We start from the raw sequence: 21,670 nt of genomic DNA on the forward strand, positions 1-21,670 counted from the left end.
TTCACTGATACTGCTATCATTAAATACGTACATAACAAAAATAACAACACTAATGGATATGGGCTGATTTGTTTTTGCTATTTCTGGAGGGGAGAGAGCTTTGGGAGAATAACAGCACAAGTGTCTTTTCACCTGGGCTAGAAACCTTCGCAAAAAGTTTTCAAGGTATATGCTTGAAGGCTACCTTTGTGTTTGCTAATGAACAGACAGATATATGAGGAATCACTGCAATCCTTTACTATCCCTCTTATTTTTTCTTTCCTACCCCACTTCTTTCAAAAGTTTTCTATGCTGTGGCATCCTTCCATCTTTCCTGGAGGATAGTCATCACTTGGGTCAGCAAGACTGGATCAGTATAAAATAAATCAACATGTTTTTCTATGGGAGTTTGAAGACACCACTTCTGCAGTTCTCCCAACACACGTAAAGGGAGATCAGATTAGATAGCCAAATTCAGAGTCTCTGCTTGGCAGTTGAGTGCCAGGCTACTGCAAATGCCTGATGTGAATAATTTTATTCCATCAAGTTGTTTCTGCCCCTATCCCCTGCATCCCTCTGCTTGTCACATCTTGCAGTACAAACATATAAGTTGTTGGAGAAGGAAGTTTTCAGTCTTCAGGGGATAGGAGTTATTGCTTTGACAGCCAAAATCTATCTGTAAATTTGTTGCTACTGAAGTTAGGTTTTAATCTGAGATGTTTATTATAGTGGAAACTTGTAAGCGGAAGTATTTGTGCTTCATCTGCCTATCATCTGAATAAGCAATTGTTACTGATTTGCAGAAGTATGTATTGCTATTATAATATAATCTAGCAAGCATATTCTCTTTTACAAGTATTATCTAGATTGTGCTTATTATTGCTCTACCAACCATTAAACCTCCTGACATTCCCAAACCTTGTATTAATTTACATGCTTTCATCATTTAATCAAACAATGTATAAAAGCTGAAGTGAAACTGACACGTTAGGATTTATCCAACATCTGCACGATACTAAGCACAAGCAGCGGTGACCCCTTACTATACCAATGCTCTTAGTAATGTTTTATGCCTAGTTGAAGTTATCGTTATTAAATACACAGAAACGGATGCTGTCTGTTGTTTTACAAAATACACATATATTAAAAAACATAGCTATTTAAAATTAAATAGAAACTTTCTTCTTGTCTCTACTTATTGATGAGACACTGCATAAAAGCATATGTTTTAAACCTTTAGTGGTGCAACACCTTATCTGCAGTTAAGGAGTGAACACAGAGGTGTCCAACTCCTTAAATGTTCTGGCAGATGGCAGGAGCCTCTATGTAACGTAGATGCTGTTATGTCACCTTGAGCATATTTTCCACATATGCCTCTGTAAATGAGATCTTCATACATTCTGATGTTTTGTTTCCCACTGCTGTTTTCACGGTGGGAATGACCTTTTTCAGACCATTTGAAAAATCTAACGTTAAAAGAAAACAGCCCCAGCCAAAATGGGAAAGGACAGTACCGTGAACACAAATAAAGTCCCTTGATAACCACACAGCTTATTGTGATGAAGGACCTCCTTAGAAAGTTTCAGAAAACACTTTGCAATAAGTCACCATGTACATAAAGAGAAAAGTATAGATTTATAGACATGCTTGAGGTAAATGTGAATAATGTGTAGGAAAGCAAAACTTTCCAGGCAGATGTTGACACATCTCAAGCAAAAAAACCCCCAAAACCAAAAAAACCCCAATCCCCAAACCCACCCCCACTTCCCCACGCGCACACACACACAACTCTGGCTTCTGAGGAGTCGCAAGAAGGGAACAGAGGAATGCAAAGACTCTCAACTCAGTGCATTGGCACTACCCTTTGAGATGATATAAAGTTTGCATATGCATTTGCACTAGCTTTCCCTCATACTGACTAACATGTAATGACTGCCATCCCTCACCAAGGAAACTACCTACCAACTAAAATGCCCCTCACTGCACTTTCACCCTCATCCATGTCCCCTGTCACAGTCTCAGTTGTAGCCCATATATGTCCATCTTGTGCACTAAACTAGGCAAAGGGCTATAGGAAAAAAAAATTAAATATCTTGAGAATGGTTATAGTATCCACATATACATATTGCCCTGGAATATTATGAAAGGCGACTTTTCATAAATCACACAATAAACTACTTCTATCATTTCAGTTACTTAGCTCACCACAAAAGGAATAAAAAATGAACCTTTTGGCTAAGGACAGAAGTTTTACATAAACCAGTTTAACTGATCAGAAACTGGCTTAAACCTGTAACACAACAGAAGCTCAGTGCACATAAACCAATTTCAAAATGGCTGAAACTGGTTCATGATAAACCTGGTTGAATGTACTATCAGACATAACTGATTTGAGTCAAACTGGTTTATGAAACTTGCATTAGCCACATGAACATTATGCAGAAAAGCAGTCTTCCCACAACCAGATCCAAAATGCCCATGTCTGAGAGGAAAGCAAGGGAACAGCAGAAATGGCATTTACAGGATGACTAGCTAGTTTGCATGGGTCACTGCAAACTTGGATACCATCAGGCAAAAGACTAGGCTCTCTTCCTCACATCTTGGGAGAACAAGGGACGTTTGATGCTCTTCTTTATTAGTCTTATCTGGATGACTGCTTTTGATCTGCGTGAGTAGGTCCTAGGATTTCTCAAAGGAAGGGAACCAGAAGACAACAGCTGGAAAACAATGACTTGCTGGGGTTAAATACTGGGGCACCTAATCATTTTAACTTGGAATTTGTTCACTCCAGTTCTTTTTGAGGCCAAAGAGAATTTCTTAAATAATAATTATTGAAAACTGAGTAATATGTTTAATCAAAGCCTTTCTAATAAGCTTTGGCCATAGATTTATCAGGCCCCAGAGTAGCAAATCAGGTTGCCTGAATGACCTCTCTATTTCATTCAATTTATGCGTTCAGACATGCTGTATTTACTCAAATATAAGATGAGCCTGAATGTAAGACAACCCCCAATAAATAGATCCTATATATGGAAAATGTATATATTTTTTATAATTTTCCAGGTATAGACTCGAAGTGTTGGAGGGTTGCCTTGAATTGCCCCTTCCCCTGCCACTGCTACAGCTGGGAAAGCAGTGGCTAGTGGGTAGGTAGCCCCCTTGCTCTCTGTCCTGCCCACTTCTTCCCCCCTGCAGCCTTCCTGCTCCCCTGCCCCATGCACCCCCCACCCCCAGCTACTCAAAGCCTCTGCCTCTTCCCCCTAATCCCTCAGTCTCTGCCCCTCCCAAACTTCCCATATCTGCCTCTTTCCCACTGCTCTCTAGTCTCTGCCTCTTCCTCCCCTGTTCCTGCCAGTCTCTACCTCTTCCCCTCCTCCCACACTCCCCTGCCTTACTATCAGACCCTGCTTAGGCTGCTCCATCCTGGGGGGTGGGAAGGGAGAGGGAAGAGGGTGAGCAGGGGGAAGGGGAGGGACAGAAGCTGCAGAGGGGAAGCTGCATGTCGTATACCAGTATACCAGAGGGCCTTTTTCCCCCATGCTGACTGGGGCAACAAGCCTTGTCTTATATTTGAGGAAATATAGTATATCAAGTAAAGTGTATTTGATCTGCCAAGGCATACCACATACATCAGACAACTTATAAACATTCTGAATAGTTTACATATGTTTTTGAGGCCTCAAAATGCCAGATCATGGAACTGTTAAATAAATCAAAACCTGCACTTATTGTCCATGTGTATATAGAACCTCATTGACCTTCAAGCTTAGCACTTGCAAGTTTTATTTTAATGATTATTACCTTCACTGAAAAGCCCTTAGAGAATTTTTTTTAAAATCAGCAAGAGAATATATAGTACTCCTTACCTGAACCAAATTCCAGCCTTTTAGAGATTCAGCAATAATAGAGGTGACTGTTGCACATACTCCACCAAAAACCATCAGGTGATTAGGTCCATATTTTATTGCATCATAGAAGGCTTTGAGTCCTTTTGCATTGTCACACTAGGAGGGGGGAAAAAAGGAAAAATTCTTAACTGGAAATCACTGACAGTATGATTATAAATTACAATAACAATTAACAACAAATTACTCATCAGACAAAACTTTTAGATACTGCAGTGACTAAGTTTGATTTTGTAGGCCCAGGCTAATCAAATGCAAGACAATCTCAGTTTCGGACCTCCTGAAACAAAGAGCTTCCATGTGTCTAGCATTTGTGCAAGAGGCACCAAGGTTTCAAGGAGCATCTCCCTTCACCTTCTACTTCCCTTCTGTCCTCTGCGACAGAATTTAGACATTGGAAGTGCTAGTTATTAATGTACCATAAAGAACAGAGCACCAGGAGCAGTTAATAAGTGCTAACATTTAACATTTCCAGTGGTTTTTTTATCTCTTTATCTGAGTTAGATTTTTTTCAGGCAAATGTACTCACTTCTAAAATGTGCTGTGACAGAAGTATGTCAATATGGGGGGGGGTGGGGGCAGGGAATTTGGACAACACCAGTTTGTCACAAGAAAATATTACACATTGGCATCTGCTGCAAATGGAGAAGAAAAATGGAAAACCTTAACATTATGTGTGGATACAAGTGCATAAAGAAATACCCTGCCTTTACGTTAGAGAGATACAACCTCTGGTTAAAATGTCAAATGTCATAGTTTCGTAGTTTCATAGTAGCTAGAGTCGGAAGGGACCTAGGTAGATCATCTAGTCCGACCCCCTGCCTTGGCAGGAAAGAGCACCGGGGTCAGATGACCCCGGCAAGGTGCTCATCTAACTTCCTTTTAAAAATCCCCAGGCTAGGAGCCTGCACCACTTCCCCTGGAAGCTGGTTCCAGGCCCTAGCCGCCCTGACTGTGAAGTAGCGCCTCCTAATATCTAATCTAAACTTACCCTCCGCCAGTTTGTGACCGTTATTCCTGGTCACTCCTGGCAGCGCACGGGGGAACAGGGACTCCCCCAATACCTGCTGATCCCCCCTGACCAGTTTGTAGCAGGCCACAAGGTCCCCCCTTAACCTTCTCTTGTGGAGGCTAAACAGGTTCAGGTCCCGTAGCCTCTCCTCATAAGGCCTGCCCTGCTGACCCCTGATCAAACGAGTGGCCCTCCTCTGAACTCTTTCCATATTGTCCACGTCCCTCTTGAAGTGTGGCGCCCAGAACTGGACGCAGTACTCCAGCTGCGGCCTGACCAGTGCCGCATAGAGGGGGAGGATCACCTCCCTGGACCTGCTCGAGATGCATCTGTGGATGCATGACAGGGTACGGTTGGCCTTCTTGACTGCCTCCCCACACTGCCGGCCCATGTTCATCGTGGAGTCAATGACGACTCCAAGATCCTTTTCCGTCTCCGTGCTGGCAAGAGGGGAGTTCCCCAACCTGTAAGTGTGGTGCCGGTTCTTCCTCCCCATGTGCAACACCTTGCACTTATCAGTGTTAAACCCCATCCTATTCTTATCCGCCCACCGTTGCAACCTGTCAAGGTCAGCTTGTAGCCTATTGCACCCTTCTAGTGCACCCACATCCCCCCACATCTTAGTGTCATCAGCAAACTTGAACAGGGTGCTTTCTACCCCCTCATCCAAGTCACTGATGAAGATGTTGAACAGTGCGGGCCCGAGGACCGAGCCCTGCGGAACCCCACTGCCCACGTCCTTCCAGGTCGAGAAGAACCCATCCACTACCACCCTCTGGGTGCGGCCCTCTAACCAGTTGGTGACCCATTTGACCGTGTGGGCATCGACACCACAGTCTCCCAGCTTTTTGATGAGGACAGGGTGAGAGACAGTGTCGAAAGCCTTCCGGAAGTCCAGAAAGACTACATCCACAGCAACCCCTGCGTCTAATGATTTGGTGACCTGATCGTAAAAGGCCACCAGGTTGGTCTGACAAGACCTGCCACTGATGAACCCATGTTGGTTGCCCCTGAGCATGCATTCCCCCGCAAGGCCCTCCTGGATGTGTGCCAGGATAATTTTTTCAAAGAGCTTACCCGGGATTGAGGTAAGACTAACTGGCCTGTAATTTCCCGGGTCCTCTTTTTTTCCCTTTTTGAAGATAGGGACCACATTGGCCCTCTTCCAGTCCTCCGGCACCTCACCAGAGCACCACGAGTGCTCATAGAGCCGCGCCAGGGGTCCCGCAATGACCTCGGCCAGTTCCTGTAGAACCCTAGGGTGAAGATCGTCCGGACCAGCGGACTTGAACACGTCCAGCCTCTCCAGAAGTACCCTAACTAACTCCTCGCTAACCCCTGGCCCAGGCGTGTCTCTCCCGGGGCCCGAGGGGGGCCCAGCAGGGAGGTGGCTGAACTGGTCCCTACTTAGGAAGACAGAGGCAAAGAAATCGTTAAATATGTTAGCTTTGTCATCTGGCGTGATGACTAAGTTGCCCATCGTGTCCTGCAGGGGCCCCACATTACCCGGGACCCTCTTTTTACCCCCTATGTATTTGTCAAGGAAGTGTTATGTTAGCATCCTATAACTAAAAAGGCTTGAGCACTATTTTTTTAATTCTAAAACAAGGGGTCAGCAGTCTATGGCATACTGGTCTGATGTGGCCTATGAAGAGAATAGATCCTGCTCAAAGCAGCTCAGGGAATCTGCAGCATGCTTCACCCAGAGGAGGCATCCCCAGGTGTGGTATATGGGATGTACCTTAATGGGCTGGCAGTGGGATGACCCACTTTCTCCCCCTGATGCTCTGTGGATATGGTTTGTGGTGGTGGGTAGTTGCAGTTCTCCCTGCAAGCTGTGAGTATGCAAGTTGCTCAATCCTGTTCCTGATAAAAAATAAAGCTGTTTACCACCCCACTGGTCTCTGCTGAATGGTGACTTGAGGACAGAACCCCAAAGGCATGGAGGTCTGAGTGAGCCCCACATCCCTGGAACCCAAAGGCATCGAGTAAACATTATATAGTAGAAGAAGTAGCTGGTAGGACTTCTCACATCTCCTTCCTCCACAAAATATGCTGATCACCATGGAGTATGGAGCTTTATGGCCCATGGTGGGGCCAGGTTGCAAGCAGCAGCACAGAGGAGCAAAAGGTTGCCAACCCCTGTTCTAAAGGGTTCTACTGCAGTTAGCGAGGGCCTTGGTACATGTTGCACTCTGAGCTGCTCAAATGTTGATTGGTGTTAGTGCTAGCTCGAGTTCGGAGCAGTCCTGCCTTAAGGCTAAAAATTTTCCACCTGGACAGCTGTGACATGCATGGCTCACAAGTAAGGGCCAAGCTAGGTGATACAACTGTGATGTGTCACTACAGGGCTGGTGAGCCAGGACAGGCATATATCCCTGCTCTAGGTAGAGGTATGTAAGAGATGGGTTGGGGGGCTGGGAACATGAAGCTGGGAAGTGGAGACTTAACGGGACTGGGGTGGGTAAAGAAATGGGAGTGGGGGAAGGGTGGTTAAATGAAGAAAGTTAACCACTGAAGGATAAAATAAAAAGAAGTATAAAAAAAATTAAAGAAATAAAAAGGTAAAATAAAGAAGTTCTCATCTTTTAATAAACTAGGATTTGGACTTGGGATGTGGGGGTGCTGGTCATGCTTCCTGGGGTGGCTGGGTAGTGGGAGTGGTGAGAGAAGGCACTTTTGGGGGAGATACTGCCCCTGACGCAGGAAGGACCCCAGCTCATGGGGACCCAATCTGGTAACCCTACCTTGTTCTCCTAGACCCCACTCCTATAGCTGTCCATGTCCTGCAGCCTGGCTAGCTGACATGTGCTCTGCAGGCTGTTTGCATGGGATGGCACCCCTGGGGTTGGGAAAGTTGCACCCTCAGGAGTGGAAGGGGGAGTTGGCTTGGTGTTAGAGCCATGCCCTGGATAGGAGAGTTCAGGCAATGGAAAGTTTGTCCACACAGAACAAGAGGGAGTAGGGGACAATGAATCCTGGGATGCTTGAGGACTGCAACTTGGGCAGCTCACATAGGAGCAGCGCCCACACATTAATGAAACATGAGCTGTGCAACATGGATCAGAGATAATTCTGCCCTGGAGTAGTGTAACTTTAAGTTGTCTAAAAAGTGCTTAACAGCAGTTTCAAGTGTTAGTATGTGAACAATCCAGGGTTTAACAGCTCCAAGACCTGCCTAAAATTAATGTGTAACAAGACCCTGAGTAGGTACAAAAATTAGCCAGAGTGTCAAGCGATGTGATTATACAAATAGATGGAGCAATCACAGCTTTTCTATGATGCCTTATATAGAAACAGTTTAATTTTCTAAATATACCAAATGGAAGAATTTTAGTAGCACATACCACAGAAATCAAATATTTTGTTTCTAGGTGAGACTATGAGCTGATACAGATTGCTTATGGGTTCTGTGGTGGCTTCTGTGTTTCCTGGAAGCTTTTTCTCCTTAATTCTCTTCCATTTTTTTTCCTACAAAGTCTTTTAAAAATATGATCTCTGTAAAAATAATGGTACAGCTGCTTCCAATATTTCATTACCACAGTTAAATAAAACAGTTAATTTACTAATATCATTCCATTTTAAAGAATACTAATTGTGTTGTTTTCTGTTAAAAGAACAGAGATTTCTTCTAAGAAGTTGGCAAGCTTATATTAATCTTCTTACTGATTTAATATTTATTAAAAAATGGTTCTATTTGAATATCAAATAGAACTATTATTGGCATTTGTCCCAAATGATGCAGTTTTGTACTTCGTGGGCATTTTTTGATGAAATAGTGCAAAAAAACCTGGCACAAACTCCCTTATTAATTTGCTGGACTACTGGTAAACTCGAACGATAGAAATTCTATCCTGGGGAAGACCTTAGAAAATTTTATTAAAGAGGCCATCCTTAATGGACTGGCCAATGCCAACATCCTAAGGGATAGCCAGCATGGGTTTGTTGTGGGTAGGTCTTGCTTGACCGATCTCATTTCCTTCTACGACCAGGTGACCTATCACCTCGACAAGGGAGATGAGATTGATGTCATATATCTTGACTTAAAAAAAGCCTTCGATCTGGAATCCCATGATCACCTCTTGGTGAAACTAGCCAACTGTGGCTTTGGGTCCACCATGATCCGCTGGCTGGGAAATTGGCTCCGTGGTCAGACCCAGAGGGTTGTAATTGATGGCAGTCACTCATTGTGGTGCCCTGTGACCAGTGGGGTCCCCCAAGGCTCTGTCCTTGGACCCATATTGTTCAACATCTTCATTAATGATGTGGACATTGGAGTCAGGAGCGGACCACCAGATGAAAGGTGGGTGATCCAGGCTCACCTGGACAGGCTCAGCAAATGGGCGGATGAGAACCTCATGGTGTTTAACACCAAAAAATGCAAGGTTTTCCACCTTGGGAAGAAAAACCTGCAGCATCCTTATAGGCTTGGCAGTGCTACTCTGGCTAGCACTACAGAAGAAAGAGACTTGGGGGTCATCATTGACCACAAGATGAACATGAGCCTGCCATGCAATGCTGCGGCTAGTAAAGCGACCAAGATGCTGGCGTGTATCCATAGATGCTTCTCAAGCAAATCCCAGGACGTCATTCTCCCCTTGTACTCGGCCTTGGTGAGGCCGCAGCTGGAGTACTGCATCCAATTTTGGGCTCCACAATTCAAAAAGGATGTGAAGAAGCTTGAGAGAGTCCAGAGAAGAGCCACGCGCATGATCAGAGGTCAGGAAAACAGACCTTACGATGACAGGCTGAAAGCCATGGGACTCTTTAGCCTGGAAAAGTGCAGGCTCGGGGGTGATCTCATGGCCACCTGTAAGTTTATCAGGGGTGACCACCAGGATCTGGGGAACGTTTGTTCACCAGAGCACCCCAAAGGATGATGAGGTCAAACAGTCATAAACTACTGCAAGACCATTTCAGGCTGGACGTAAGGAAGAATTTCTTTACTGTCCAAGCCCCCAAGGTCTGGAATAGCCTGCCATCGGAGGTGGTTCAAGCACCTACATTGAACACCTTCAAGAGCAAATTGGATGCTTATCTTGCTGGGATCCTATGACCCCAGCTGACTACCTGCCCTTCGGGCAGGGGGCTGGACTCGATGATCTTCCAAGGTCCCTTCCAGCCCTAAAGTCTATGAAATCTATGAAATTAAGAATACAATTTGTTGAGTGAGGATCTTCCTCATAGTCAAAGAGCAATTTATCTCAAGTGGGACTTGAATTACTTTACAACTACATCAAGTTCAACAATAGTTCAAACAGTAACTCTTGGCACAAGACTTAACCTGATCTCACTTTCAGCCAGGTCATATATGACCTATCACTCTGTAGTTCTAATGATAGTATATTCCTTATTATATTAACTTCAAGTTATTTGATGTGGCTGCTGATTTTTATAGTTATATGAAATTAATATTTCACAGAAAATATGGTCTGTGGAAAATACAATCAGAATATGAAAGTATTAGTGAAAAAGCAGTGACTGGGATGTGCATATGTTGTACATATAAAATGAGAAGAAAAATAAAATGTGTTATTCCAAAATCTTAAGATTTTTGGACACATTTAAAAAGATCTCCAAATTAATATGATTTTGGTGTAAACTAATTAACTCTACCATAGGTTAATACTTGTAAATAGCCAGCAGGCAGCCTCTGCACTGAAGCACCTTCATGCCCCAGCCAGCCCTGTCAGTGTCTACATGTGCATTGATGCACACTAAATAATGCTGCTGCAGGATGGTACTTGTATTTATAAGTACTAACCTATGGCAGTGTTTATTAGTTTACTGCAACCTTATATGCACGCATGTATAGACATGGAAAAGCTTTACTGCGGAGCTAATTAGGCAGCTCTGCAGTAGAGGTCTCATGTAGACACACCCATGCATGAAAAATGAAAACAGAATAGTCAACATCTCCTTCTGTCTAGCAGGTTTGATAAATTTCTCACTCTTTCCTCATAGAAGAACAGAATATTTTGAATCCTATAGTTTTGGAGGAGGGAGGTCTTTTATTCTGGGGGGGGGGTTGTTTGGGTTGTTTGTTTTAGTTAGTATCTCTTAAATTTTCTCTCCACTCTTACACAGATTCCTCTAGTTGAGAGTACTCAGCAATTTGTAACCAAAGTTGATTCAGTGATTTGTAACCAAACTTCCATCGCTATTAAATAAACACATAACAGCAATCATGACTGTTTTTTCCATCTCCACCAGACCAGAAAGTTGCAAACCTTTCTTATACGTCAGGAAACTTGTTATCCCAATCTGTAAGTCTGTTACACTTAAGAGAGCCCAAATTTTCCAAGATACTTAGTTTTTATTCTGTACATTGCTGTGAGACTACCAATTAGTCTTAGGACTTTTCTTTACCTCTGCAGGAGCCGTGATGAGGTTCAGCAACCTGCACATGCCTGAGCCTTCAATCTTTGAGAGGCTGGCAGCAGTGACAGGGGATCAGCCCTGATTGGGTGTGGTATGCATCAATGGACTTGCATGAGCAGTTTCTGCTCAACTCTGTCCTTGCTGGGACACACTGGTGCAGCAATATAAACAGAGAATCATAGAAAAGTAGCGCTAGAAGGCACCTCTGGAGGTCATCAAGCCCAACCTTTTGCCTGAGGCAGAATCTTCCCTATCCAAAACATCACATACAAATCCCTATATAACCTATTACTAAAACTACATAATCAACACTGTCACACAACCGCAAGGCACAGCACCTAACTGGCCACAGGTAAAGCAGGGGTCAATGGCAGCTGGTTTCCTCTTGGTGCAAGAGTCCTTAAACGCACTTGAGAGATCCAAGGAAGAGGGCCGCACACCTCACTACAGACAAGGGCAAAGCCCTCAGTTTGTAAGTCACTTTAACAAGAGGACTTAGCTTTTTATGTCAGTGAGGGCTAGATTTTTAAAAGCATATTTTTAGACATTTAAAAATGCAGATTTGGGCCTAGAGAAATTTTCAAAAATATGTAGGTGCACTGGAACCTTTGAAATTTCCTTAGGCTACAATCTGCAACCAGAAACCCGTAATGTGTCAAGCAGATTGACACCTAACTACAACACTACATTTAAAAAATGTGGGTATGAGTGGAGAGGTCAACACAAGATGTTAATGTGCTATAAGATTACTGCACAGTAAAATAATGTGCAATAAGCTTTTCCTTGGAGGGGGTCTACATGTGTGCCCATCGGGAGCAAATTTGCTCCAAAAGGAAGCATTTCATTGCAGGACTACTTCAGCCCTGCTCTGCCCCACTACAGCAAACAAGAGGCACTCCAAACTCCCCTAGGTGCTAGGCCTAGGCTGGCAGGGGACACTGGAGTTAGGGCCTAGTTTCCAGGCAGGGAGGAGGGGGAGAGGGCAGGGTAAGGAAAACTGTTCCACTTTTTGGTCAGCTGCCTCTCAGTCCTGTGTTCCAATTTGCAGATTGGGACATGAGGCTGGGAAAATGTCCCCTCCCCCAGCTGTTGCTTCCCAGCCCCATGAGGGGGAATGTCCCAGGTGGGGGAGGGGTCATTTTCCCAGCCCCATGCCCCCCGTCTGCTGATCAGGGTGTGGTGTGCATCAGTGGACTTGCATGGGCAGGTTGTGCTCAACTCTGTCCTTGCTGGGACACATTGCTGCCCAAGGGAAGGAACAGTTTACCTGCCCCTTGCTGTCTGGGCTGACCAGGAGTAATTTACTCCCAGTCAGCAGTGCACTACTGAGCAGTAGTTACTGCACCGTTAATCTACTATTTACAAGTAGTAAACCACCATGCAGTAGACTAAAATACCCTGCAGTAAATGCTATGCATGTGTAGACCGTAATGCTTTGCTGTGCAATAGATTACTGTACAGTAAAGCATCTTGTGTAGACACACCCAGTGACTGTGATACATGCTACATGGCGCAAACATTCATAGCCATTCAGTAGCTGAAGATCAGAAAAACACTGCTGCACTCTGCAAAAAAATCTTTGTGAATATACCACCACTGCTCTAGGATGACCATTGATTATCTTTTGCCTTCCAGGTTCTGTTGAAAAAGTTGCTTCTCACCTATAAGGCCTTAAATGTCCCCTCCTTCCTGAGAGGCCTCTTCTTTTGCTGTGCCATGTTGCCACACTTAATAGCAGCAGAAGCATTCACACTGGAGCCCCCCACGGTATATGAAAAAGGGAGCTGTAGGCAGAGCTTCTACTTTGATAGGTCTGCCATTTTTGTTCCCTCCATCCCACGCATCTACTCTTTCCTCTGAAACATCCTGAGTCTGTTTACCTGCCAGGTAGGATGCAAAGCCATCTGTTTTCACAGACACTCAGGACAGGCTGATGCATTTGGAGGTGGGTGAATTTGATTTGTAATACATTTGGTGATGGGTGGCTGGCATCTGAAGGAGAAAATATGCTACTTGGGGTTTTTTATTATTTAATTTACATAAAAATAAGATAAATTTGGTTGTAACTAGGACCTTATATAAGTTTGCCCAGAAGAAATAAGAATCTAAAATATATGTATGGAAATAGCAAGGTTTAAAAATCTAACACCCTTCCAGTTTTTAAGCCAAGTAGGTAACAGCTCTTTGTTACATGCATTCCTTGTTGAGTAAGAAGACAAGAGGACCCCACTCTTACTAAACTAAATTAGTTCTTACATAAGGCAACTACTTAAGGACTGGCCTACCAAGGTTAGGCATCTACACATAGACTGGTTTTTTGCTGGCTTTTCCAAAATTCTTTCCTTTGCAGTACCTGTTCCTCAATCTTTAAATATGTCAAATACCTGTTATAATATTAAGTAGTGTCCATGGTAATGGTTTCCTTTGTTTTCTCATCATGAGAATATTCTGGTTCTGTACTGTGATCCAATTCATTACTTGCACAACACTGGATGGAATTCCTCTGTGTCAATGAACATAAATTCAAAGCACTAACATCTTATTTTGTGGGTTGCTTATGTACAGCCCACATTTGGCCAGTTGCGTCAGAATGCTTTATGACATGCAGCTGGTCATTTCTCTAGTCTCATTTTGCTGAGATTTTCATTTGCCCAGCTTTACCACACAGCTACAATCAAGTTGGTTATTGCTACAGATAATGCCAGAAGGTGCCATTATCATATCTTGTCTTGCCATCTGCAAAACCCAGGTCATAAAACAACAGAACCTGATTACTTTTGCATCAGTCCAATAGAACTGAAGTAGTATGTTCTGTTTAGAGGTTTTTTTGAATGCATGGCATAGTCTTCAATATAGCAGCTGAATTAATGTCCTATACATGATCCTATTTCTTAACTGTGAATGTTTTAATACTTCTAAAACTCTACAGTAATGCCAGAATTCCTAGCTTCCTTAACATAAACACCTATTCTAAATTTGGCTGCTTGATTTCAGGTTAAAAATCAAAGATCTATTGAAACCACTGACTACAGTGTCTCATGCTCTCTGGAGTCACAATATTCAAACCATTATCAGTTCTTCCTATGTATCAAACCAAAGGAAGAGTCTCTCACTCATTTTTTTTCTCTTTTCCCCAGTTGGAAAGTAAAGAAAAATCTTCCATTTGAATTTTCTCATCTTTATTCTGTATTCTGTCAGTCAGCTCTACATATAATCTTATTTCCCCCACTGATTCCATACTTGCACATTCTAGGTAGAAAAGGGGGGTGAGGGTCACCAAATATCCAGAGTCCCTATGGGTTCACCTGTTTATAGTTTCTGTTTTTCCTTCCTTGCTATAAGTCTCAAACTTATCACTGGTATCACGTAATAATGCAAGAGGGCTCCATTCTTATTAAACTAAAACCTGGCTCTACATTAAAAGAACTATTTATAGCGCTGTTCCAATTGCAGCTTAACATTGCTAGCCATCTGAACACAAAGGGACTTTCTGGTACCTCCATAAGCATCATCCTGGAATCGTGCGTTGTTACACTGCTCACCGGGTTTTGTAGAAAATACGTGTGTGTGTGTGTGTGTGTGTGTGTGTGTGTGTGTGTGTGTGTATATAGAGTAAGTGAATTTTTAAAGAGAAATACTATTTCAGGACTAAAAAGGAAACAGGACTGTTTAAAAACCATTTTTCATATATCTATTCATATAATATAATGACTGAATGTCTTTACATGTAGAACTTCCCTTGCTTGACTATGCCGCAAAGAAAATTGTTTGTCATGAAAAATGCCTCCCAAACTTACAAAATTCAGTGGGAAGCCAAAATGAGAATGTTCTACTTTCTGGAGGGTATCACATCATGTAAAGCACAGGCAGACGTACCCACAGCAACCAGTCACTCTCTGCTATTTTACCTTTTCAGAAGGGTTAAAATAAAGAGTTTCACCTTTTCTCACAATGACAAGCGAGTTAAAATGCCTCCTCTACTCAGAAAGATAAACAGCTACTTCCTGTTCGGCAGAGGATATGTAAAACTGTTCCCTTAAGTCACAATTGAGACAAACTCCTGCTAAGGTTGGGATCTCATTAATTGCTTCCAGCTGCTTCCTGTCCTGGTGGGATTATTCCTGGAAGAAAGTCCTTGCCTTCCAATCTGACAAGAAAGAGGGCTTCCCCTCTGCTATCTCTACTATGGAGTTTAACACATGCACTGTCTATATGGGTACCATGTATGCAGAAATGCTGTTTTCTTACCATGAAATGATACAATATTGAAATATTTTCTAATACAGCACTACAGATGGAATTCTATTTCCCTTTGTGTGTCTAAATGGCTGCTTTTTAGCCATATCCGTGGAACTGTTGACACTTACATGTAGGTAACGATTCTTCTTTCCCTGCAGTGTGAGCATGCGTTTCAATAGGCTTTCCACTGTCTAGGCATATGCCCATCCTGGACATAAAACTGCATTCAAATGATGAAAATCAATCTAGCCAGAACACAGGACACATATTAAATGGAGGAGGGGCTCCTGTGTTGTTGCCCCTCGCCACCAAATTCCTAGTCCCAATAGCTGGTTAAATCAATCACCCAAGAAGCTACAGACCAAGACTTAAGCTCTTCTGACTGAGAAGGGTTGTGAACCAGAAGTGTTCTTAACCAACATGCTCAAGCTAGTCACACAGGCTAGTGTAAAGCCAGGGCCATGAAATAGCCAAGTGCGGAGCTAGAAAATTGCCATTTACGCACACAAAGAGAAACATAATTTTATTATTCAACAATTAAAGACCCGGTATTTCTAACATGCAATAAAAGGCTTTTGAAATTCCTCTACTGCATCAGCCATGCTTTGGCATTTAATCAACTTCAAAAGGTGTTAATGATCTTGGTGTTCAAGTGTGGGAAGCATTTATCACTTAAATGTATCGATGCAAACTAGCTGCTGTTTTGTTGCCTCCAATTTTTTGTGGAAAATCCCAGAATGGAACAGACTTAGACTTTATATGTGCTAAAAAGTTCAGATAATATGAGCTACATGTCTCTACCGCAAGCTATCCTGTTTGATGAATACAACCTGGGAAGGCATCTCTGGGCCACTTGCAGAATCTGAGAAATCAGTGCATCCTGGGATGGAGTTTGGCAGCACCATGGGATGACCAAATTTCCCCAAGGGATGCCATGAAAGATGCACAATGCATTGTCTCCATCTTCTTTAGCTCTTTTGCCTCCTTGCGTGAGCAATGCCATTTTCAAATGATCATAGTCCCCCCCCTCCACCCTCATTCATCTCATGTTGGATCCCCAGGGAATCTCTAGCATCAGAGACTCCTTCACCATGGACTATGCTGTTCTCACGTGTTTTCACCCCAAGTGAAAGGAATGGACAGCAGCAGCACTGGGAAGTCACAGAGAAGTAATGGGCAGTAGATAAGTGGAGCTGCTTCCCTGTGACAGTTGACCCAGACCACATAAAGATGATCAAGCACAAGTTCAGGGTCCACTAGATTGACATGGACTGTCATGGTCCTGAATGTAGGGGAAGACCAGCCATGACAACCTTATGCAGGTTCAAGGCTGCTAAATTTGCTGCTGCCCTGCAGCAGTCTGACACACGGGTAAGAGCACTTCTGTTTCTGTACAAGGAGTGGCAACTGCACTGTGGAAAACGGTGACCATGTGTGATACTGAGTAGTTGGGGACCTGTATGACATTAAGACGTCATGACTTCAATGGTTGACAACATAATACGGGGTTTGAGGCAATACGGTTCCAGACCTGCAGTGGGACTACAGGTGAGACTCATACATTTCCAAGCCTCTAAGTCCAAACAGAAATGTGTTCTCCATGGCGATGCAGGCCCTGATGGATCACATAGGCTGCTTTATGGACAGTAGTGCTGACTGGTTTAGGAAAATGCACAGTGTATTCATATTCAAGCACAGGAACTTCTCTAACAGGCTGTGAATGAAAACAGTCTTTTTCATCCACAGAGGGGAAGGTAGATATGCCAGTAGATAGTATAGGGGGCTCAACATAGCTGTTCATGTCATGGTTCATGAAGTCATACACCGGCAGTCTTGACAGCACTAAAAAGAGATTTACCTACAAATTAAAGAGAAACAGAAGGTGAAGTGCATCTTTGGATGTCTGAGATGCTCTCCTCAGATGTCTACCATTAAAGTAGAGATTGTGGTGGCTTACCCACCTAGGAGTTAGGTGGGTTTGTTCCTGTGCCCTCAGTATGGTCTCACCAGCTCTCCTTTCCCCCTCAGACTGGCTTCCCAAGGGATCCTCCCCATCAGTTCCTTGAATAAGTCAAAGTCCACTTTTCTGAAGTCCAGAGTTTGTACTTTGCTGCTCTCCTTCCTTCCCTCAAGATCCTGAACTCCATCATCTTGTGGTCACTGCTACCCAACTTGCCATCCACTTCTATATTCCTCATCAATTCTTCCTTTTTTGTGAGCAGCAGGTCAAGAAGAGCAGGAACCCTAGTTAGCCTCTCCAGCACTTGCATCAAGAAGTTGTCCCCAGTACTCACCAAAAACTGCCTAGATTGCTTGTGCACTTCTGTATTGCCCTCCCAACAGGTGTCAGGGTGATTGAAGTCCTCCATGAGAACCAGGGCCTCTGACAGGAAACTTCTGTCCCTGTATCACTGTTAATTGGGCAGAGCTCCTGGGGACCTGCTCAAGGACACTGACAATAAAGACAGGAAGCCATGCAGACCTACTGCTGGTTTCACAGCACGACCCAACCAGCTATCTTATTCATAGATTCATGGGATCTCTGAATAAGAGAGCTGTTTGCATCCATACAGACACCAGTCAGGATAGGCAGACAAGGTGGGGATCTTGCTGAGGAAGCACAGTTATAAAAACATGGTGGCCTGAGTTTCTAGAACAGAGGAGCATTGCTGGAAAAGATATATGATGTGGAATGGGTCCTACTGTGAAACCAGCAGTAGAACTGGTGCTGCTTCTATAATGTATACAATAATAAATTATACATCATTGTATACATTATAAATGATGTATAAAATGCTGCAAGATTTTTTTCCCCAGGAAGACCTTTCTCTTTTAGCTTTGTTTTTATGATCCTGGTCAACCAGTGGTCAGTACAGCAGTGCTAAAAACCCATCTTCCCCTTTTACTCCTTTGGCTGTGAGTTGGGAGGGCATGACATTTAGATGAAGGTAGAGCCACATGTTGGAAGAAATGGGCAGATGGTGGGAGAGGCAAAACACTGCAGCACTTAACGGAAGTCTGTTCTCAACCCTCATGGTTTTGTGTCCCCTGGTGTTGTGTCTCCTGGCTTTCAAATAGCAGCTGACTGTTGGAGGAGACCAAATGGGACAGGATCTCCATCCTCTTCTTGTTTGTTAGAGAAGTTGTTCTTTTTGGCATACATTGCCAATAATATTCCCTCGGGGTCCGGCAAGCTCTCCTTGGATGTCCATCACTGAGGTAGAAATTGTGGTGGCTTACCTACCTAGGACTGAATGTACCTCCATTCAGGAGCATGAGATGGTGAAGACTTAAATGTCTGTTGTGGAGAAACACCTAGCAGCATACTTGTTGAAGGTGTTTTTCCTAGCTGCACAGTGCAAACTGGCTACTGCTTCTCTCATAGGCCCTGGCCTGCATCTCCACAGATAGTTTATCTGACATGTGCCAGTTTTTCCCATTGCCTTGGAGCTGGGATTGGCTAGGCCAAACACTGAGGTGACCTGAAACCTCCACAGAGAAGCATGGGCCTTATTTGCAAGCCTGTCAGCACTAGTAGACATGCTGACTGTTTGACACACATGTGCTGGCAGGAAGAGGGTTTTTAAAATTGCAGAATGCTGTTCGGCAAGATGCTTTGGGGCCAGGCTTCCAGTCAGTTTGAATTTTGGCCATTATTGCTCAAGCTGGTGTCCAGAGCAGTTGGCGCAGTGAAAAGGGGATGGTTGCTGGAGAAGTGCTAAGGCTGACGGAGGCTGTCCTGCCAGGTGCCATATGGTGCTCCAAGGACTTCTGTCGCTTGGAGAGGCGATGTAGCACTGCTGCCAGGAAAAGGGGGTTCTGCAGCCTTAGAGGAAATGCGTGCAGACTTCTAGTGCTGAAGACAGAGCAGGACTTTTTAGTGTAGACTCAATCCCCATGGTATTTGTCGATTGTGACTCGAATATAATCTGAGAAACAAATGGAAATAATGTTGACAGGTTAACACCAGTCACTGGTGTCACTTGTTCTGTTTGGTGCTTGGCTCATTTGGTGCTTTCACATTTTTTTTCATGCCCTGCACTCTCATTCATTGTTTATAGTCCATTTCTCATAAAAAAGACCCAGGCGATTTGAAAGAGTAAAACAAATCTTGCCACGCTGCATGGGACTACTTAACGAATAGCTTAAGTTTAGCTTTCTTTTCTTTTCAGGTATGGACACTATTTTAGAATATAAAACGAAGAAACCACAAGAGAGATTTTTGTGTTTGATCATGTTTAACACTGCTTGCCTTCCTTTTCTTCATCTAAAGTGAGTTAAGTGCCCCATTTCAATTTCATTATTTTTTAATACAAAATAATGAAAAGTGCTTCTTATTGTAGGAAAACTTCAAAATCATTTCATTCAACTTTTGCTTGAACTTTTTATAAATGAATGATTTGTTATGAAACTAGCTTTTTAAAGGTTTTGTATAATGACTACTCTTCAGTTTTGTTCTGAGGCTGTTAAGCTATTGATTGGAAAATATTTATTTCTGCCTAAGACTTACTACAGTTTGATTAGTCTTTCAGTATTATCAACACTTCTTGAGGGTCACTAAATCAGTAAAGATACTGATTAGGGCATTCAATTCATGACACATTGAATGATGCACATTTGAGACATGATCTATACTACTTTACTATGCAGTTCATTAATATTATTCACATATACCTTTCAGAGACCACAGAAAACACCAAATCATGTTTTAAATAAAATAAGTGATTTCTTCTATCAATAATTTTGTAGGGATGAACAAATACCTGAAGCAGGTGAGAAGGCTCGCTGTTGAATTCTATTGACTTAAAACCTTATACCTTTTTAGAGAGGCAAGGATTTTTGCGGCACTATAGTTTATTGGACCAACTGTATGGTTGAGATAAAGTTAGAATAGCTTATCCTAACCATGCAGTTAGTCCAATAAAATATATAACCCACAAAAATCCTTGCCTCTCACATAGATACTGGACAATCACATAGTTACTGAACAACCACTTATACACCTTTTTAGTGCATTTAAAATTGAAGTGCACAGAAACTGATGGAACTGACCCTATCTGTGTACATGGTTTCAATAATCCTGCAGCAAAAAACCGGAGGGACCGAATTAAGATGACTATAAAAAATAGAAAAATCTTACTTTATAACTCATAATTATCAACAGGTCATGCAGGCTAGAATAGGTGACAATGAACTACTTGTTAAATGCTTTGGGTGAGTGACAATAGCATGCGTCATTCTGACCAGTGCCCACTCAAGACCGTGAAACTGCATCAGATTATAGTTGGAAAGCCCCCTTGGTCCTCACAAAGGCCAGCAAGACCTGCACTCCTAGCTTAAGCTGTAGGGGAGTCACTGGGTCATGAGAAAGAAAAAAAATATTTCATGATGAACAATTTAAGGTTCCAACTTCTGTTTCTGAGATGGAATGAAACAGAAGTATTTTGGACAGTCATCCCCTACCCCCACCATAAAACATCCCTTTGGTCCTCGGGTTGTCTGCAGGCATGTCTCTAATACCTACAGGTCTATGCACAGGAGTCCATTTCCTTGGGATTCAAGGAGAGCTTCTCTGCTCCTTTCTAGGCCACTCCCTACAGGATTGCACTCCACAAACCATCTGCCTAGAAACCCCATATAAATAAAGAGAGCTTCTTTACAGCTGGCTTTCACATCCCAAACCAGGAGGATATCAAGTCAGCAATCCTGTCCCCTTCCCACCAATTAAAATTTAAGCAAAATGGAACAGCTCCACCAGAATAGTATGAGAGAGGAATAAACTGTGTAGTCTGGTGGTCAAGGCACTCGGGATGTGAGAGACTTGATCTGCATCAGAGCAAAAACTTGGATCTGAGGCATGGACAGATTACCTTACCTCAAGGTAAAATGACATGGGGCTTTATTGGGTATATGCTGCTATGCAGTAACTGTATACCCATACACCTTGAAAAATGAAAATTATAGTCTTAGCTTCCAGTGAAAGGGATGCATTACTGTGGATTAGCTTCCGCCTACCACAGGGTAACTGCATGCACATGGGAAATTTCTCAGAGTAGCGCCTTCTTTTATGTCTCAGTAAATTGTCCATCTGTCCACACCCTAACATTCCCATATTTCAGCTAAATGTTCATATCATTGGGACATTAGTCTCTCT

General features: G+C 43.1%; 1 protein-coding gene across 1 annotated transcript in view; it reads right to left on the reverse strand.

Annotated features, from left to right (window-relative positions):
* The window catches only part of GABBR2 (gamma-aminobutyric acid type B receptor subunit 2), a 989,086-nt gene that overhangs the window by 790,564 nt on the left and 176,852 nt on the right, over window positions 1-21,670 (reverse strand). The window contains exon 2 of the mRNA XM_090039096.1: window positions 3,846-3,983. Coding sequence (XP_089895222.1) covers window positions 3,846-3,983 — 138 coding nt within the window. The remainder of the gene's footprint in view (window positions 1-3,845; window positions 3,984-21,670) is intronic.

This window comes from Crocodylus siamensis, chromosome 3 (genome assembly GCF_052110815.1).
Source record: "Crocodylus siamensis isolate JL-2025a chromosome 3, ASM5211081v1, whole genome shotgun sequence".
In the NCBI taxonomy this organism is placed as follows: domain Eukaryota; kingdom Metazoa; phylum Chordata; order Crocodylia; family Crocodylidae; genus Crocodylus; species Crocodylus siamensis.